This window comes from Hirundo rustica, chromosome 2 (assembly GCF_015227805.2).
Source record: "Hirundo rustica isolate bHirRus1 chromosome 2, bHirRus1.pri.v3, whole genome shotgun sequence".
NCBI classification, from domain to species: Eukaryota; Metazoa; Chordata; class Aves; order Passeriformes; family Hirundinidae; genus Hirundo; species Hirundo rustica.
Genome location: NC_053451.1, coordinates 115,492,937 through 115,514,651, shown reverse-complemented (window position 1 = coordinate 115,514,651; position 21,715 = coordinate 115,492,937). Strand labels below are relative to the sequence as shown.

General features: G+C 40.9%; 1 protein-coding gene across 6 annotated transcripts in view; it reads right to left on the bottom strand.

Moving 5' to 3' along the window:
* Window positions 1-21,715, bottom strand: part of DSCAM (DS cell adhesion molecule) — a 447,196-nt gene that overhangs the window by 151,491 nt on the left and 273,990 nt on the right. For all 6 annotated transcript variants that reach the window (XM_040055422.1, XM_040055421.2, XM_040055424.1 and 3 more), the window contains exons 9-10: window positions 11,899-12,177; window positions 1,220-1,339 (exon numbers count right to left, since the gene is read on the bottom strand). In XM_040055422.1, the coding sequence (XP_039911356.1) occupies window positions 1,220-1,339; window positions 11,899-12,177 (399 nt within the window). The remainder of the gene's footprint in view (window positions 1-1,219; window positions 1,340-11,898; window positions 12,178-21,715) is intronic.

Sequence of the window (21,715 nt, the reverse complement as noted above, 5' to 3'; positions counted from 1 at the left end):
CTGATACTCCTGAGGACATCTACTCCAGAAACTGTAAAAAAAAATTATGTGGCAGTTTGCAAAGTACTCTTAATATTCTCACACATTTTTACTGCTCTTACAGCCAAAGTCTTTCCTGAGCAGGAGAGACTCTTACCTCTTATATCTGTGTGGATGAGTCTGAAAGGGAATTTATCCAACTATTCTGTCATTCCAAGATGGGTTATTTATCTCCTCACAGTTAATTACAACTCATCTAGCTTGGCTTGCTGCCCTCCTCCAGCACATGAACAGAAGAAACCAGAATTACCTCTTTGTGCCCTATGTTCAGAATTAAAATCCCACATATCACTGAGGTTAATGGAATTTGGAACTCTGCACCCTTCTTGCAACAAACCATGATTTATCAATAGGAGCACGAACAGACTTTAACGTGAACTTTTCTCTCACCCTTTTTTCTTCAAATACACTTTGGACTTAGTTCCTAAAAAAAGCCAAAAATTACATGAAGGCTTACATAAAGATTTCTTCCCAACCGCACCTTATTTTATTTTTTAAGGAGTTAGCTAACTTAGTTTGCGTACTGAGTTTGCAGAATGTGCGGGTTTTTTTTTCTAAAACCTACCAGAAGACAACCGGCCAGAAGACACAATTTATCAGGCAACACATTTTAATTAAAAAGCAGTCAATTTCCTGTGGTTACTGAGGGTCAAGTGGGGCCACTTTTAATGCTCTGTTACATGAGGAGAAAATGTTAAAGCATTATGTAAAGCTCATACTGAATTACTGCTTATGTTAATGCTACCTGACCTTCCTTCTCAGCTGAAAAGATGTGATTGGCCATGTTATCAAGAATTTTGAAGGTGGGGGGAGGAAATCAGCCAAATGCTGCTGGTGAACCTTGTGCTACGGCAGTTTCAGTTAAAGCTGTGGCTCTTCTCTCCCAGCCATCTCTTTCATCCTTTGCCTGATGAGGCCACAACTGACACAGGCTCACAGGCACAGCCAGGACATCTCCAGGGCATAGCAAGAATCCATCCAGCTCAGCCTTGTGAGGGACAGTAGCCAGCACTTTGTGCTTGGGGAGATGATTTATAACAAATAAAACACGACTGGTGTGGCCCTTATCAGACCCTGTTGCTCCCTGGCAACCCAGGGATCAAAACAGCAACTTAGAGGTGAGTGGGATGTTATTAACACAGAATTAACCTGTCCCCAGTGGGCACCACAGGAACCCTACCTTTTGAGTACTTCCAGACAATGGTAGGAACGGGATAACCCTCGGCAGAGCAGTTGAGAATGACGGCTTTTCCATAGATCCCGTCCTGGTCGCTGGGCTGGACCACAAACCTGGGGGGCACTGTGGGAAGGGAGCAAAGAGAAACATCAGAATTCGAGCAATTTATTGATGAATTATTGAGTATCTCAAGATGGTGAGCAGTCACATACAGAGTTATAGCATTTCATGGTGAAAAGCAAAAATCAAAAACAGTTTTTTGCTGATAGAGTAACACACTAAGGTTGGCTTTAGCAGAAAATTCACTTTCTGTGCACAACCTCAATGTATTTCTCGCCAGGCATGACAAAAGCACTTGTCTTTACAGGATACCAAAATAAGTTTATAAGACCTCTCCATGGAAGAGGTTAAAAATGGAATAATAGATAAATCATATTATTGTAGACAGAAAATAAATGCTTTCTACCAAAGGTAGACTTGTAAAATGTCTAAGAACCATTGAATTTTTCTGTTTGCTTTTTACCACTAAACTAACAATCTTTAGGAAAAAAAAAGCAAATTATTTTAGCATAAATAATCTTCACAAATAATGGGGTTTTTTTTAAAACAAAATCACTAAATATTAAAATGAGGACATTTGAACCATAACTTCTAATGGAACTTTCCAACCAGCCAGAGGCTCAACACAGTTTGCTTACATTAAGTTGATAAGGAAAAGTCTTAATTCAGTGCATCAATATACATATATTATTAAACTTATCCCAAAGTAGCGTAAAACCACTGCAGTGAGTCTTCCACACATACCTGTTTATACATAAATAAAATCATAAATAAAATAAGAGCTGCTTATTTCAAAGGAAAGCTCTGCATGTTCCAAACACAGGTACACAGTGAAAAAACCAGCTTGTGACAATGTTAGGTCCAAAAATTTGACATGAAATCCAAATTCTAAATGTCAAAGTCTTAGTAAAACCTACACATTTGACAAAATCATGAAAAAGAGGCTAAAAGTCGTGAAGATTGTGGAAAATCCCACAAATTTTTTGAGTATTTTATGTGTTTAATGGTTGCATTAAGGTCAGTTAAGGTTACAGAATTTTGTTTCTCTTCTGTTCTTTGGTTCAGAACATGAAAGTGTAAATATCCATGAAAAAAGAAGTAAATTACTTGTGTTTTTATTCTACTTATTTTTCATTTTGCCATTTCTCACAGGGCCACAGAGAGTGACTGAACATTTGACAAAATTTTTTTCTTCTCAAGTATATTTTTTCCCCACTTGAGTTCAGCAACACACTGAGATCTAAGGCAGCACAGGAGAAATCCTGGTAGTTCCTTGTCCCACTGCAAAATTTGAAGCCTCATAGATTCTCCAGGTCCACATAGTGCTGAATTTGCCTAAAGGTTGACAAAAAACTAAAAAAATGACCCAACCATCCATCCTTGCTCTGATCCACCCCATGAACCGCCTCTCCAGAAACGCCAGAAATTAAGAAAGGAAGTCTGGCAGAAGATTGTAACATAAGAAAATGCAAGGGAGCACAGAGAGGGAACCTCAGTACTGTAAATATTTTCCCTGGGGCCTGAAATAGTTATTATTGTCCATGAATATGGGACTAATAATCCATCAAGAAAATCTGTGCAGCAGAAACACAGCAGAAGCACCAATGCTCTAATACATGACCCCCAAGTTTTCTTAAGAACACCCTCATAATTCATGCAAATATTAGCTCTCATTGTGCCAGAGTGTCCTGAGTTTTTCTTAAGGAGAAACAGGAGCTGCCAGTGTTGGTGTGGGCAGGACAGCTCAGCGTTGAAATTCTGTGAAAATTTTCTCTTCAGGTTCTGAGACCCCCTCCTCAAGCCTTTCTCCCTGTGCCTTCACAATCCAGACTCCCCTCCAGCTTTCTTTACCCACATTCATAGATAGAGCTGCTTTTTAAAAAAGGACAACAGTCCTCTGGAGTGTCACAGCAGTCCTCTTGTTAGAGGGTAGAAATGAGCCAGGACACAGACTTCTTGTTTATCACAGCATGGAAAGGGTCCTGGTTTATTCCTCTTTACAGCTCAGCCATCCTGACTCCACCCATTCACTGACTCCGGCTGCAGCAAGCTCCTGCTGTGGGTTTCCCTTGCACCTTCTGACTGCAGGCTTTCCCCTAGATAGACTGTGACTGCATGTGTCAGTTTTCAGACTCTGACTGCAGGATTTTACCTAACTAGATTGTGACTGCAGGTTCCAACAGTAGGCTCTAACTGCAGACCCAGGCTGACCTCACAGCAGTGATTCCTTCTCCCCAGGATTCTTATTCTTGTTGTTCTTCTTCTTCTTCATGAGCCTCTCAATCTCTCTTCCTCAAAATTCCTCCTTCACAATCCTCCCCTCACCAGCTAACCCACTCCCTTTTATTGTGCTTACCTTTACTGAATATAGCTGTGACTCATCAGGGGCCAGGCTGTATTGGGTAATTGACACAGCTGTAACTTATCAGGAATGAGGTCACCTGTATTCCCTTCTCCTACATGGAGAGCAAATAATCCCCCTAACTGGACCTTTCCTCACTGAATTCTATGGCCAAAATGCAAAGCTGTTTATTGCCTAACTACAGAAAAGCTGTTTGGAACACGGCTACAAGAAACAGAAGGAACCAGCAGTGATAGAGGCAAGAGATACCTCTGTAATAGAAAATGTATTTGCTGCTGACAAACACTTTGGCTTTCCAAATGGCTGCCATGCTGACAAACATTTGTTGTAGGTTATGTTAATTCACAATAGGTAAACATCGAACATGAAATCCCAGCAGCAACAGCTCTGGGCAATCACCCATCCTGTTCTAATTATCTGCTCAGAGAAGACATTTGCTTCAGTAGCTCCTTTCTCACTGTCCTGTGTTCATTTCATCCCCAAACACGCAATGAGGTATTTTCCAAGGCAGGTGAAAAGCACAGTTAGTTGCACAAACAGATTTGATTTTGTACGACTTGGCACGGTGGCATCAGCTTGTTTCACCTCAGTAGCTGTGAGTAAATTTGTGTTTGCAGCTTCTGAAAAATCAATTACAAGCTTCTTATCCATAAAGAGGGATAAAAAACCAGCGCAAAACATGAACCCACCATTCTTACAGGTGAATGATTACAAAAGATGCAATGGAGTGACTGATAATCACTGTCCTCCTCTACCACTGGAGAGTGTGAAGAGTAGAATGTCTTTTAACCTCACTAATGTCTTAAAGCCTGACTTCCAATACAAAATTTCTGTAATTTCTTTTATTTCCCTTCCCTTTGAAAAACATTTTTTTATATTCTTCATTTGCTATGGATGACACTGGCAAGAAATGCTAAATTTTCAGGAAATTGTTTTATTAAATGAGCAAGCGTATGCAGAAAATTTGGAAAAAGTTAAGCAAGACTGCTTAGTATAGAAAAAATGCAATCAGTCTTTAAAATACTACTACCTTTAAATACTATTTACATTGAAGGTATCTGCTAAAACACACTTTTTGTGTAATCCCATTGGGCACATATAGGGAAAAAAAAAAAAGAATCGATGCAAAGCAGAAATATTCTTTGGGCTTTTCTATGGAAATTCTGCCACATTCTTTCACATCTTTTAAGAACTCACAGAGATATCCATGATGTGTCGTGCTTTTAACACTGAAAAGCTCTGAACAAAGCTTTTCACCACATTGATATTTTGGTATTTTGAATATATATAAAATCTGTTTTTCTCAGATATTCTTGATATTCTCAATCATAATTATTAGTTTCAGTAGAGAACAGTACTAGAATGGTACCTGCAGAAATTAAATTTAGCTCTGTAGCTCCAGGACCAGGCATATTATTAGAAATCAGAGAATTTCCTTCTTTGGCTCCATAAACAAAACTTATGGAAAAAACCTCAGTCCACACCCAGTACACACACAGTTTCTATGTTCAGCAAAGCTTTAGCCATCCTTTAGGACTGGTTATAAAAATGCCAGCTGCTGCTCTGGTTTTGAAGACACAAATCCTTGCCACTCAGTCTTAAGACTGCCAATAGAAATATGAAGAGATGCCACAACAAAATAAAATTACTCATTCAATGACCTTTCAATTGTTTCTGTACTGCTATTTAGGTAAAGCCATAGGATTTTTCTTCGTACATAAATGATGAAAAAGCAAACAGAGCAGACTTTTACCTTTTTTTCTCCTTGCTCGTTTGCTTCTCAATTTTGTTTCAATTTAATAACTTGTTCTGCGCTACGTGCTGCCATAGTTCAGAACACAATGCTGTTAAACATTTGCTCTAGATTTTGATACTTAGATTTAGATGATAAACCTATGCTCACTTTTTCATTATCTTTCATGAGATCATTAGCTCTTAAAGAAAATATGCTTAGGAAGGATTTAACCAAGGTAATTTGTCTGATATATTTGAGTTAATAGAAAAAAAAAAAAATGAACAATTAATTCCTCCTCTCTCTTTAGCTGTAAAAGTGTGAGACTCCTCTACTCTTTTAGAAGCGAAACTCTCTGAAATTGTTCATGAATGTAACTAAACAGTTCTGCTTTTATCATCCTCCTTGTCTCAGCAGCACAGCTCCTTGCACCTGTGAAGGAGGGCATTTAAAATTGCCCTAACAGTGAGTTTCTGATGGGCTCTCATTTAATGCAGCCCACAGATCTGTGATGAGAAATGAGCTGTTGAATTGTTTAGGGTAAGTTGACATAAGTTGACAGATGTAAACTCTTCAATGACTTTTATCTCAAAGGAGATAAAAGGTTAAAAAAAATAAAGGTCAAAACGAGTTAAAATACCTTAAAAAAGTATTTTCAGTCAATATTATGATTAGCAGTCTCAGGCTCTCACTGAGCGCAAACAAAGGATGAAGCAATCAGAACAGGGTTCAGCACCCCCAAATCCTTCTCCCAGGGCTGCTCCATCTTTCCATCCCCAGCCTGGATGGATCCCAGGGCTTGCCCTGACTCGGGTGTGTTGCAGTGCACCCCCACACTTCAACAGGTGATTCCATATTAGGAAAGAGTTTGAGACTCACCCCTGAACTTTCAAGGAAGAAGAACCAGAAACTTATATGCTTCTCTCACCGTAACTGGCCCAGTGCCAGGACAAAGGCACCTGTTGGATCCTTGAGCTGTTCCTCAAGGAATGTATCTATTTTCTATTGGGTAGCATGCCAAAAATCTCTCCTAGATTGGTGAATACTTAAGAGAGAGCACAGATACCCCCCGGGGTTTTTTTTGGGGTGTCTTAGCAGGTGCAAGGGACCTCCCTGCACTGTGCACAGCTTTCACTCTTTTGTTTTTATTGTTTGTTATTTTTGCTTTAATTAAAACCTTTTTGCTTTTTCAAAACACCTCCCATCGAGACATCTCGTTAATTTTTCTTAAGCCATTTCTGAGAGGCTGCTGGCATCCCTCAGAGCTTGATACACCTTCGTGGGGCTCATAACACACTGGCCTCACGCAGCCACGTACCACAGGTGCAGCACCAGCACCTGGCTTTGTTAAACCTCATGAGATCCCCGTGGTCCCACATCCACTCCCTGATTTAAGTTTGTGCTGTGTAAATTCAAGAATCCTTTCTGACAGATCCAGGGACCAGGTGCCGACCTCACAAATTCCTTCTCGGAATTCAAATCCATGGAAGCACTTCTGGCTCCCAAGCTACAGTGATCAGTGAATCACTCTGGAGAGCAATTCTGAAGGCTCCTAACACGAGCTCCTCTGGTGGGCTACTGGAGTGAGTTAAGGGATAATCTATGACATTGGCCCAGAATGCAGTGTTTCATTTTTACATGGAATATTTGTACTTCACATTTAGATCACACTGTCAGAATGATGGAGGAAATTTAATCAGCCAAAGCAACCGTTGATGTATTAATGAATGAGATCATTAAACACTGTACTTTAGCAAAGATGAACAGTTATTAAATTTGGTCATTGGACCTAAGGGGTCGATTTAGCTGGTTTAGTGAAACCATTTGCTCTGCAGTTCAAGAAAAAAAGATGTACTTTTGCAAAATGAGACTGTGCCTGCCTAGTGGTTTGCGTTGGTCAGGTTTGTCTAATGAATGCATTAAATAAGTGAAACTTTTAGGAGTTATCTTCAAAGCCACAATGTAAACACCAGCAAGGAAAGTAAATTAATTTTGACACCAGCTCTGACCTTAAATCTTCCCTCCCTGCTTTTCTGTCCCAAACTGCTTTTGCTGCATCACTCCAGCACCATCACCAAACATCACAAAAAAGGTGGAAACTCTCCTGCTATCTGGAAAATTCAAGGACTCCTCATTGGGTGCCTAACTATCTAATTATATTCAATACCCCTGGCAAGTGCAAAATTTAAACACATTTAATGCACTAAATACATTATGGGGGGTTATTAGGTATCTAAAGACCTTATCTCAATTTTAACTTATAATGTGTTCACTAACAGCAGATATAAAATCATGATTTATGTATCCACTACCATCTTTGAATTCCCTTTTCTGGTGGTATCTGAAAAATGTTAAGCTCATAATACATTTATCAGGTTTTTTTCTTCTTGGGTTACCCATTAGAATTCTTTTCACTGCTTTTTATTTCATAAGTACTTTATTTTAGGAAACTCTACAGAAATGAATAACACATGATAAAGTGTATATAGATTTTTAATCACTCTTAGATGACAGCCTTAATGAGTAACTTCTTGATTAATTCCTTGTGATGATTTAAGTAGTTGATAGAGAAGATATTTCCCTCATTTCTATCTATGGCTCTCATGACAGGATCCTATCCTTTCCTTTTTCTTATTAGCATGACTAGCAAACCAGGAGTGTGCCAAGAAATTAATAATAATAATAATAATAATAATAATAATAATAATAATAATAATATAAATGAGATTTTGATAAGTCCTTCCAGCTGCCAAATTTTTAATGCATTTCCAGAAGATCTGCAGACCGGGATCTAGCGGAATCTACAATTTTGAGATGGAAAGCCCTGTTCTCACTCACCTCCACTCCCTACTGAGCTTTCAAAAGATATTCCACAAACATTGGGACTAATCAAGCCTGCTTTTCTGTGGATTTGTATCTTGTGTTTGAGAGATCTCAGTTGGAACTATTCTTGTGTTGGTAGAAGGTTTTGCCTGTTTAGATTCTCTGGTATTACACCCAATGTTTCTTATCAATCACCCCTTTAATATGGAATTTGCAGAGCTCAGCTCCACTGGAGGGGCTCTCCTCTCTTCCAATTAGTCTGAAATTAGCCAGTAATTTGGCTAATTGGAGAGAAGCACTGACAGCCCGATGCCCAGAGCTTTTGGCTCTGTCTCATTTCTAGGCTCTCACCAAGGAGCTCATGGCAGAGAGAGCTGAGATTGCCCTGAGATGATCTTACCCAGATACTCCAAAGCTTTATTGTCTCCCTTTTTCTCAGCTGCTGCCTTCCATCTCCTGTGTGATGCTGTGGAAGCTGGCCCTCATCTTCCTCTGATATTTAACACAGGGCAAATCCATCCTTGCTGGCCAGGTGTTTTTAGGGTTCCTCATCACCACTTGGTTGCTTTTACAAAGCACAAAATAATTGGAACTGAATTGGAATTGAATAATTGGTGAAGATTTGCCACGAAGTGCCCACAGCATTTAAGAAACCAGTGCTTGTTTTCTGTTTACCTTTTAACACCCCTAGCAAAATGATAGTGCAGCTCAGGTATGAAAAGTAATATTTGTAGGACAAATATAAGAAGTCTATTTAACAGACTAAAAACTTCATGGGAATTTATGATGACAAAAAATAGCAGATCTATGTGATCTGACAGGAAATGTTGAGGAAAGAGTATCCAAAGATGGAAAGATGATGAATTTATGTTTGTGTATGGAATCTGCAGAAGTTTGTGTGTTCACTAATAATTCAAATAAAGCAATGAGCAGCTGGCCTGTGTTTCTTCATTCACAGAAATGTCTTGTCTTTAGGTTCTACTTCTAGTCCTATACATGTACTGTGAAATGGTGTGCATTCCCATTTAGTTTGGAATCATGATGGCCTGCACTCTTTTAATGTCTTTTAATTTAATACTTTTGAAATGAATACAAGGACAGTCTAAATAAGGAAAAAGGAGTTGTGTGGGTATCGGTCATATTTCATTTAATTTTCCTTTCCCATTCACTGTCTACTCTCATATCAAAATGCACAGTGTGCAGATAAATAAGATTTTCCCAGGCCGAGTCTCCCAGCATTTAGGATAGCCAACATTTGAGTTTAAAGCACACTGCTGAGAAACCCTCCAACAATGGGGATTAGAAGCAAGAGGAGTTAAAGTGCCACTTCTTCTCCCTGCATTTGGAGATAAACCTTTTAGGTTATTTAGAAAAACATAATATTTCAGTTATACAGCACTGATGGACAAAAAGATGAGGACAGATCAGAAAGCCTGGAGCGTAAACAGGCAGCAGGAAAACAAGTCTTAATTGAAATGTGTATGGTCAGGTTGGATGCAGAGGAGGAGTGATCCCAGTGACCCTTTGGTGGCATTTTGAGTTCTGACCTCTGTGGGATGAGGCAGCTGAAGCAGTTCAGTATGAGGGAAAGAGGTCAGGGTAGGGTTTTGGCAGAGAATTCAGGTCAGACATGATACCATATTTCCCCCCTCTTCCTCTGAGCAAGAGCTGTTATCTCAGATGCACATCCAAAACTGATTAAAACATTATCATTAAAAGTGACAGTGAGTGAAGGGAGAGAGGAGAGGATTTAAGGAGAGCAGAGCATTGCATGGGCAGAAAGATAAGCAAGGGGGAAACAGGATGTAGCCTTCATAACCTCCTAAAAGATTGCAGGATCCAGAACTGCTCTCCAAGCCCTTGGGTATAAGAGAGTGAAAAGCTCCTCTTTATCATGCCCATGGGTTTATGAAGACAGAGCTCTCCTCAGGAGGTGTAATTACAGCAGAAAGCATAAAGAGGGGAAATGGAGGTGAAAATGGAGGTGTTGGGGTGAGGGATAGATGAAGGGCTCCCCAAAACTCCTCTGCTGGACAAGAAGGGAAAACTGATTAATGCCTGAAAAGGCAGCAAGGGGCAGATGTGTCCTGGGAACAGAGGCCAGGGGAGGAATTATCCACAGACAGCAGGAGACAGGGAAAGTGCAATTCAGGCAAAGTCAGGAGAAGTGAGGGCACAGCAGGGCTCGTCCTCATCATTGGGGGACAGGGCAGAAATCCCGACACACAGCAGAAATCCCTACAAAGAACAGAAATCCCTACACTCATGGGTCTCAGTGCTGGCCAGGGCGCACAGTGGTGGCAGAGAACCTGTTCTCAGATGGTAAAAACCAGAGACGAATTACAGCTGAAAACCAGGAAAAATCCCAGCTGGTTTTAGGTGCAGCATTTCTGAGCAGGGCAGACACAGAGAGTGGTGAGAGGTTTTCGACATTCCCTTCTCCAGCAAAAGAGGAGGTGAGGAAAATCTCTGATTATTAGAGTAAGGAATAGGGTTAAAATCTAGCAGAAAAGCTTAAAAAGGAATAATTAAATGCATGTAGTTAATTAGACTAGTTTGTTTAGGAATTACTAAATAAATGAAGAAAATAATAGACACCTGTACTGAATAATCTTAAGCAAGATTAAAATCAGTGAAATTAAAAAAAAATAAGAAACGTTTATATCAAAACTATGAAAAAGTAATGCATCTGTTTACCACTGAGTTTTGGGAATGCTAGCATTAAAAAAGCAAGCATATTGGAAAACAAGGTAATAATTCCTTAAGGATAGCTTTACGACATAGGGAACATTTGAGTTTTAAAAGAGTTCTTCAGAATTTGGGGTGGGAAAAAATTGCAAAAGCCCTGTTAAGATTTTAAGGTTTCTTTTGGCAAATTTACAGGAGGGAATATAAAATGTAGCAATGTGCAGCAGGCAGAAATTACTGAGATTCCTTGTAGGATTATTATTTCTCTGAGAAGCCCAGTGGCTTGGTATCAAGAAGGAGATGGAGGAGAAGGAAGGGTCTTACTGAGTTTTTAAAAACAAAAAATTGAACCACTTTGAATAACTCCTAGAAAGTAAAGGAAGCAATGTGCTTTTGTTGAAGTTGTGCACAGTAAATTTGAAAATACAAGGAATAATATCTAGATAATTTGGCTAAGCTGTGACTAGAAAGGCTTTTTCGACATACAGTATTTGCTTACTGAATGTATATTCACATCTATTTCAAGGCAAAATGTTGTGAAGTCAACATGAGTGTGTGAATCCTGCTAACTGCATAATAAACACAAATCAGGAAAAGAACAAGATAACAGCAGAGAGTCCTTTCCCCACGAAGTCAACACCAATGTTATGCTTTTTTACTGAAAAAATGTTGTAGGAGAGAGTGATCTAAGTAAAAAATGGGTATAATCAGACTAAAACAGTAGCAGAGAATAATTTTAAATTGTTTCAAAGGCTTGATCCCAATCACAATATTTTCCAGGAAGCCACTCCTGCGGCTTGCCCACCCACCCCAGGCACTCCAGGGTTTTTCATTAGTTGCAAGACTTTTAGATAGGAAAATCACATTATTATCTGCCTCTCTCTGCTCTCTGTCACAGACAGAGGAATTACCACACTCCTTTCTTTTTCACACTTCCCATCAAACAGACGCCATCCCAAAACACCGATGAATCCCGCTTAATTAGTGGCACCCTCCAAAGTAACGACACCTCCTCACCTCTCACGATTAATTGGCTTTGGTGCTCCACGGCTGCTGCATCGTTCCTGGCTATGCAGGTGTAATTCCCGTTGTGCATCAGGGAGAGGTTGGAGATCCTCAAGGAGCTGGTGAAGTCGATGTTGTCGATGGTGACGCCCAGGCTGGCGGGGATGGGCCGGCCGTCCTTCTGCCAGGTGATGGTGATGGGCAGGTCCCCCGAGACCACCACGCAGGGGATGAAGACCCTCTGCCCGATGGAGAAGCGCGGGAACTCGAAAGGCTGGATGAAAGGCGGGACTGGAATGAGAGAGGGAAAGAGGGAGATGTTGAAGCCGCGGCCTTGTTTCCGGAAATAACGTCACGGGAAGGACGCGCGGCGTGGGATTGATGCCTTAGGATTTTAGCTTTTATATTTTCTGTGTATTTGTAATCCTGCAATTCTTCAGCGTCTCACTCTAAACTTCATACACAGGGTGAGCTGCTGCATTCCCATTTTGGTCAGACAACATAATTCCTCTCCAGGCCTAGGAATCAAGGACACCTCACTGTCCTAGGCCCCGAGAAATGTAAACAAAAGTGATCTGGGGGGGAGCAAACTTGGGATAAATGACTTCATTACCTGAAGCTGCAGTTGGAAGATTAAGCCCCAATATGCAGATGGACAAAACTTATAAAAGTATGAAAATTTGTGACCTAACATCCATTTTGGGTGTAGCCCCTAGGGGGCTTTTGTCTGCCCTAAACATACCTGAAGGCCCTTCAATAAATATAACCTCCTATTATTCCCTTAATTTTGTCTAGCTTCTGTTTTTAGGTAGACCCAACAAGGCATCAGGATGTGCAGTATCTACACCTCTGACAGCCATAAAACATTGTTCAGCAGGAAAAAAAAAAAAAAAATCACCATTTTGAAAACACCTTCTCATTTCTTGGTCCCCCAGTGCACAAGCAGAGATGACAAGCTGTGGAAATCCTGGCTTCTAGAGACACCTGACCTCACAGGCAGACCCTTGCAAAAGGATCAGAAACCACAGCACTGCCAGCTTGAGCTTCTCCAGGGCTGCCAACAGTGACATTGCCAGGAAAGGCTCAGCAAATTTCAAGCTCTGGTGCAAGGGTCTTGCTTAAAAGTCATGGAATAGACCTGGAAGAGGCTCCAGCTTTGCTTCTGAGATGTGGTGAAAGGGAGTGTGAGCTTAATGTTTCAAGTCACAATTCTCATTAAGACTGCAGGAAGGGAAAGACAAGCACAGCGCTTGTAGGACAGCAAATTAAGGTAAAACTGATTTCTAATCAGAGGGGTAGTACAAGGCACGAATGTTCAAGTTGGCATTTAATTACTGCTAAGCATATTTGGCCTGAAAAATATTTTTTCTTTCTTTTTCTTCTTTTCCCATACTATTCTCTAGCTGAATCAAAAAATAAGAAATAAATTACCATATTTTCTACCAAAGTAAAGAATTCTACTTCTTAAAATAATTTTGTTTTCAGGTATTTTTAATAAAAAACTAATGAAACAGGTGGTTAGATTAAATAAACATAGAAGAAAGAGTGGCACTGCCATGTTTTCCTTGGGTTGTTTACTAAAAAATTGGTAAATTGAGACTCAAATGCTTGTCCAGATGAAGGAATCAAAATCTTTTGCCCTTCTCAGGGGAGCACTCAAATGAAGAAGGCATTGATCTCAGACAGGTTTTTATCAATCACTCCTGAAAGGGCTACACAACCAACTTCACAAGCAGTACTCAAATACTGATTTATCAGAAGAGAAGGTTCCTAGAGGTTATGTACCTCAGATATAGAAGTGCATTTTCCTATTACCTGGGAGATCACTTACACATAATCTGTACTACTTTTGAACAGGAAAGATGGAAGGATACCCAGAGCACAACATTAATAGTGATTGATATGTTTGAACTCCAGAAGAAAATGGAGTTGGCGGCTTTATCTAATTGTATTTCTTTTGTCCATTTTCCCCTCCAGAAATTCTAAGGTTGTGGTTTTCCCAGAGTTGAAGCAGAAAAAAAAAAAAAAAATCTCTCAGATGGTAGCAGTGTGTGCCCAAAATAATTCCCCAGCAGCATTTTTCCTCCTCTGCCAGTGTCCTATCTCTGGGATACAGGGACAAGTATTGGTGACCACTGTGTCATCTCCAGGCATTTCCTTTGATCCATATGTTGGGTCCTCCGTTAGGAGTAAGAAAGCTCATCAAGCATGGCAGCAGGGCAAGGGAGGGGATTGTGTCCCTGTGCCCCCCCAGGTGAGAGCCCACCTGCAGAGCTGGGATCCAGCCCTGGAATTCCCAGCACAGGGAGGACGTGGAGCTGCTGGAGAGAGCCCAGAGGAGGCAGCAGGATGAGCAGAGGGATGGAGCAGCTCTGTTCGGAGGAAAGGCTGGCAGAGCTGGCATTGTTCAGCCTGGCCAGGAGAAGCTTTGGGCTGAGCTCAGGGTGGCCTTGCAGGGCCTGAGGGAGCCCCAGGAAAGCTGGAGAGAGACAATTCCCAAGGGCTGGAGGGACAGGACACAGGGAATGGCTTCCCAGTGCCAGAGAGCAGGGCTGGATGGGAGATTGGGAATCAGAAATTGTTCCCTGTGATGGTGGGCAGGCCCTGGCACAGGGTGCCCAGAGCAGCTGTGGCTGCCCCTGGATCCCTGGCAGTGCCCAAGGCCAGGTTGGACACTGGGGCTTGGAGCAGCCTGGGACAGTGGGAGGTGTCCCTGACATGGCAGGGGTGGCACTGGAAGAGCTTTAAGGTCCCTTCCAGCCCAAGTCATTCTGTGATCTATAATTCCACGACTACAGGCCCCCCTAAGGACTAAGGCTTTGTTCAAAGCCCTGTTCAAATGCTTGTGCACATTCACCTCACCGTGCACGAGGCTGACACAAATATGGTGTTACCTCTACAGTTTCCATGCCATTAGATGAGGGGAAGTCATGACCATGCTCAGCTGCCACGGAGAGATGACATCAGGGACAGGACAACACAATTCATCCTTTCAGGTCTTCACTGGCATTTCCCAAGAATGTCTCAATGTCTGAGTTTGGGAAAAGGGCCGCTGCCATCCATTTTTCTGTAAGAGTTTTCCCTGGCTGCCATCTCTCTAATTGCTAAAACCTGTCCTTTGCCATTCTCAAAATTTGGTAGATCAGGCACAGAGAAAAAGAAACTTGGTATAAATTACAGTGTTTATTTGAACTTTGAGGACTGGAAAGTACCAGCTTGTTCACTTGGGGACGTTTTCCTGTAACAAATTGAGGCAAAATATCTGTAGCCTTTTGGAATTGCCTTAGCCCTGCTAATTCATTCACATGAGATATCTCAGATTCTTTGTTCATCAGCAGAAAAAATTCTCTTAGCATTTATTGACAAGCAGTTCATAGTATGAATGGGAATTAGAAATTAACTGAATGTGTCTTTCAAAAGGTTTAGCCATAATTTTTTCCCTTGATGAATGTAAAATACCTTTTAAATGCCAAGTCCTCCCTTTACTGTGGTGCCCAGCACATTTCTGTCCAAACCCTTGTCTTGGTCTCAGACATCATTACTGAAAAATAAGCTAAAATTCACAACAGGGTGGAAAATTACTTTGGTATTTTCTGCTGAGCGTGTAACAAATTTGAGGCAATCTTCCACAGACAAGATTACATCAAAAGTCAGACAAAATATTGCCCAAGGATTATAATGTGCATCTTCCCTCCCCATCTCCCTCACGAAGAAAACAGGGAGAAAGATCATTAGGTGACATTGAAATGTTTTTCAGAAAATATTGATTTGCAAGGCTGCATTTACCAGCTCTAAAACATAAGTTACAGCCTGTAGAGTATTTCAGAAGTTGGCTGAAATATTTTTAGGCAGCACGTTTTCCTTCTACTTAAATTTTAAGATACAGAGGAAACCAACATTTCTGCTTCATAAAATATAATGTATATTCAACCTGCAGCAGCTTGCAGTCCTTACAAGGAGCTTATTTTAAAAGCCAGTGTGTAACTTAAAATCAGTACTTAGAAGAAAGTAAATAGTCTTGCAAAAACTTTGAAGCCTTGAAGAATGTTTTTCATCTATGGTATTCACCAGTTTGAATTGATAAAGGAAGTTTCTAGGGAGATATCATAGGAGATAAACTTTCTTCCTGCTTGTTTGAAGAAGGAAATGACCACCAAAAAAAAATTGCTTGTTAAAAATATGTAATGATATCTGGCAAATTATTTCTGAAATCTAACATTTTCTGTCTCTATTGATACCTTCAGTAAAAAAGTTGAGATATATCATTAGGTGGAAGAAAATAGCAAGCTTGATTAACCAACATGAGGAGATTTTTTTGCATACTAAAGCTGTACCCTTGCCAAACAGCGCTAAAAAAATAAGATGAATATGTAGTACTTTGAGAGAGAAAATTTACAGCAGGACAGATGTATTTAAAATCTGTTTAAAATACTTCAAGGTGTGTTTCTGTATTTTCCTTCCCTATATGTAGCTTTAGTTTGACCATAATTCAGAGCTTGCATTTGATTTTTTGGTGAAATGATGCTATTTTATATATAAGCTGAACCATCTTAACTAGAGAGAGAACAGTCTGTGTGCTTGTGTACATGGAAGGAATGTTTTTTTCTCTACCCACAATGGGCAGAAGAGTGAAAATCTCTGCTTCATGCAACCAAGTGCTGTGCCCTGGAAATGCTTTATTGATGAGAGCTTGAATTAAGTGTCTATTTAAGAAGACGAGCATGGGCCAGCCTCATTAGCGCTAATACAGGAAGATTTAAATTACGTTTTAGTGCCCTTGCAAGGTCTTCTGTACCTCGGGGGGAGTGCTGGAAAGGAGGGCAAGGAGGGCTTCCACACTGCTGTTCATTAGCAGAGGAAAATCCTTAATTTCTTGCCCTCTGTTCCATGGGAGTTTTGCTGGGAGGAGCTGCTGAGATGATTCACTAAGACAGACCATCCTGCAGATCTCCTGTTTCCTGCAGCAGCCTGCTGAACGTGGTGTTCTGCACAGCAAAACCAAAGCCATCCCGTGCTTTATCATTATAAACAGCTCCCTGATGGGTTTTCTTGCAACAGCAATGTTGCAGGGCTGTGTCTGCAATATAAAATACTTTTGGCAATGAATATTTATGGCTGGTGCCAAATCACAGCCACCAAGCTATTCAGTCCCTTAGGGCAGCTGTGTGACCCCAGAATTCATGCACTGGGAGTGAAAAAGCTGAAATTATTTTGTCTCTGCACAAACCATCGTCGTGGTCTAGCAATTTTTAAGTTTTCACAGCCACCACAGTCCCCACTCCTCTATCCTGCCATCTGACACTCACAGGCTCCCTGATGCTGTAGTGGGAGCTTCTCCATAAGGACAGAGTGTTTAAAATGTTGTGTAGAAACCAAAAGTGCTTTTAAGTCATGTCTCATCCATCTATGGAACCATCTCCTCTCAGCCTCCTTTGTGAGGGGAAAAGTGCAAGCCCTTATCATCCTGAAACACCCTGCAAAGCTGGGATGTTGGGGAGCTCAGTTTCCTGCCCCTGGGGATGCATTTGCTATTTCTTTGTAAGCGAGAAAAAAAACCCCTTGATTTGAAGATACGACAGCAGCTGCAGGAGTATTTTCATGCATCAAGCTGATACCTTCATTGGTAAAATGCTTCCTAATTAGAGGAATCCGCTCCAGAGATATTGCCCTTGTTCAGCCCCTACCTGATCTAAAGTGATCTTTTGTCCTCAGGTATCACTGTGAAAAGTCTAGACCAACTAAATCACTGGAGCCAAAAGATAATTGACAATATAAATACAAAAAACAAAGAGCAAGAACATACCTCCTTACAAATCTTAAGTAAACAATCTGCACTGTAAGAGAGAGAGGAGGGCCAGCTTTTGATAAACCCATACATAATATATGGGGTTGAATCATCATTTCTATCTTCAGAAAAAAAGGCTTTTATTGAAGCATTAAGGTTTATTTCACATTGTTTACATAATTCACAAATAAATGCATCCATACACAGACATAAATTTTGTTTAGAAGATATAAGACTGTGCCCAAATCCAGGGAGTTTTAGTTTAGATTTAAGTGAAAAGTTTTAGATCTGTGCACAGTAATTCCTCGTCATGAGTACTGGGATAGCAGTGAGACAACTTTACAGCCATTTTTGGGGTGACAATTTTCTGCACTGTCATTACAGTCGTTATATTGGAAGTGTAATGGAGCAAAGTAAGACACATCCACATGCCACTTGTGACACTTTAAAGAATGTGAGCCAGGTATTTTAGTGCAAGGCTAACCTTGAGCTGCTGTACGTTGAGTGGCAAAAAAAAAAAAAAAAAAAATTGCACAGACCTGTCAAGAATATCAGCCTGTTTCACTCTTACCTTCAGGAATTTCTACAGGTCAGACACACTCGGGACATCCCTATTAAAGGGCACATTCCCTTAAATCAGGCTCTGCCACTGCTTGTCCACCAAAACCACTCCCCATGCCCTGGATGTGACCTGAGAAGAATTCCTAAGTGCATGTTCCAGGATGTTTTGTGGGATGGCCCATTCTCATTCACTCTGACCACACGACCCTGGTGTGATTCCTGCGCATGACAACTCCAGTCACTTTGAGAGATCTGAGCATTTCTTCGCAAGGAAGTTGTGACAAGTTTGAAGGGATCCAAAACCATGTAGCATGGGGGAGTGGAAAAAAGGCAGAAAGTGATAGAATGAAAGAAATATCTGAAAGACGTCAAAGCCAGAATTTTTTTTTATGGTTCAATCTATTGGCAAAGTCAGTCAGTGGGACTGATAAGATCTGAGATATGTGCACGAAGCTGAACTCCCACTTGCCATAATCCACGCTTCCAGGCTGAAGCATGCACAGATTAGCAGATTGATTGATGGCAGGATGCACCATGGTCCCAAGAACCCTGCAAAGATTTCCAGTGATGTTTTTGTCCCCTTTGTGCCTGCATATTTTTCACTATCTAAACCAGCTCTCCCTGAACTCATCTGCAATGCAAATTCACCGACAGTATTTCAGATATTAGAAAAAGCTAGACACTTCCTAGGAAAGATGAGGAGGAGCTATTTAAACAGTTGCAAACATGAAGCTATTTCCAAGTAGTTTCTATTTGGTTTGCTCATATTCTAACATGAAACAAGGCTGGTACAATTCCTTTTTGTGGTTTACAACAGGTGAGATGCTCACTTTATATTCAAGAACCTTTCTAAATCAACAAAATGCATAAGTTCTACAAGATCAGAAACAGTCCTTTTGAACACCACACTTTTTATTCTAATGATGCTGTACCCTTCCCTCTCAGGGGCTTCTTTTTCAATTAATTCCTGTTGGAGAAGTGTGAATAGCAGCAGGCTGTTTACATGAGAGTGTGTCCCATGAGACTGATGACAAGAAAATCATCACTTACTACTGATGGCTTTTACTGTAGCTGGGAAAACTATTACTATAAATTGCATAATAAAAAAAATGGAGATAATAACTCACTCTTGCTCTTAAAATGCTCTTAGATCTGCTAAAATGCAGTAAAAGAGATGCTTCTATGATTACTTTAACATCTTTCCACCTTATCTGGGTTTTTTTTTCCAATGGAAATATGAAAATCAGAGGTAGGGTGGGTAATATAACCTCCTTTGTTTGCCAACACTTCCGATGATGAGAATATTTTCATTTGCTTGCAGTTTGACTTTTGTTTGGGTAGCAATTTTCCAGGCCAGATGTCTGCCTCAGGCTGAGTCATTTCAGCTGGAAGGTTTCAGCCACAATTCTTTGGCCATTTCCAAGAATAAGGTGGGAGAGTGGGAGAACTGAGGCATGGTAAATATCAATTCTACTAGGAAACAAAAAAACTCAAAAGGTATTGTGATACCCTGAGAAGTCCCACCTGCCCCATCGATTTAGCAGCATTTAGTGGGTTTCAAGTCCAGGTGATGGCTCCAGACTCAGATTTTCTTGCTATACCTATAAAAAGTCATCAAAATGGTGCCTAAATTTTGCAGTCTGAGCAAAACCAAGTCAATAAATAAACAAAACCCTCACATGATCATATATGGAGAGGACCTTTTGCAGTGACAGAGTCCAAGCAACACTGAGCACATCCTAGCACTGCCTTTCAGTGGCTGAGTCAGTCTGGGGAGATTTCAGGAATCAGGGCAGATTTGTCACTGCAGTGCTTGAACTTGAAGGATGGTAGAGAGGACTGGAAATGAAGGCTGGAAAAAGGTTGGGATATCCAAAAGGGCAGGGCAGTTTTGAGTCTTGAGAACAAGGCAGCATGGAAATGAGAGCTGAGATGACAAACACTTTGAATTCAGATTGATTTTGGAACTCAGAGGAGAAGAGCCATGATTTGGGAGAGGGGGAGTCAGAGAAAACTGAGGACAGGTCATTCTGAGAAGGAATAAACAGAAAATCTACATCTTCTGCAGATTATTCTCTTTAGGATCTCTGACTCCAACAGTCCTCTGCCTTTGGCAAACATGTACAAACTCCTCTGGCAAACCACGAGAGCTGGGCTGAACACAAAGCACAAAACTGGTGCTGCTAAGAATAATTCTGTTCTTGGCAAGGACGTGTGCAGCACCCTTAGCAAGGCTAATCTCAATTACTTCTGATGATGGCAGAAACTACCATTCCCACTTCGCAGGAGGCAGGGGAAAGGGGGTTCAGTTCACTTTCCAAATAAATAAAATTACACCTACCAAAGCAAAACATGCTGAAAAAGTATTATTACAGTTGCAAAGGTGAGTGGTCAACAGGTGTGGAATACAGAAATTAAGGATGTAAGTACAGTTGTAGTCTCCCTCTGTTACTTGTGCCTTACGGGGTGGGTAGTTTGCATGGCTTTTTGTCAGAACTAAGAACTGGCTAAATCATTGGTCTAAACACAAGAAAAAAAAAATAATGCCAAGATGGTTTGATTTCCAAAAAGCTCTGTTAGGACTCAGGCACAGTTCTGTGGAGTTGCATCTGCCAAGCAGAAACCTGCACGTTTTCCTGCCAGCTTGTGCACTCAGCTCCCAGCAGCCAGCTCAGGGGACTGCTGGATTCCAAATCCGAATTTTGGGACAGAGACAAGGGGAAGGCAAGAGCTGTGGGGAGAGTGCAGGAATGATGAACCACATTTCTGTGGGACAGAGTTATTTGGAGCCTGGAGACCTCTGGCACGGGTGGCTAGGAAGATGAGGGCAGCAGTGCTTCCTAAAAAAATGGGACAATGGATTTCATTTGGTGTCTCATTGATTCTTCTGATCAGTAGGGCAAAGAAGTAGAGGATCTAAGGCCAAATTGCACAGAAGTGCCCAGCTTCCAAGCTTTTGGCTTTCCCAGAGCCTGCCTGGTAGGAGGATGCACAGCAAGGCTCTGAAAGCCCCACTCAGATTCTCTGGCTGCCAGGGGTTAATTTAAAATTATTGTCAAGAAATGTTCTGTTCTCCTATCTGAGACCTTATCATAATTTCTGAAGGATGATTTCACTTTCATTTGGATGTTTGTAAATGTCAAAATACTCTGAAAAGTGAACAGCACTCTTGTATTTGATGGCATGCTCATAGTGTTGCATGTTTTTATTTAAATGCTGTTTTAAGCAGCTCTTCATCTAAGACAGAACCAGGATGCTTCACTTGCTGAGGGATCTGGAATGTAGAAAGTAAATGTGGCAGAGGGCTGACAACTTTAAAACCCTTTTTTTTTTTTGCCTAAAAAATAGATAAATGCTGCCCCATAGAGCCAAATTCAGCATTTACCTTTGCCACAGATCTGCCCGATAAAGCTAATTAAATTACTTAAATCTGTCTTTCCCAAGGGGTTGATAAGCTGGGTGATATGACTGCTCTGAAGGAGG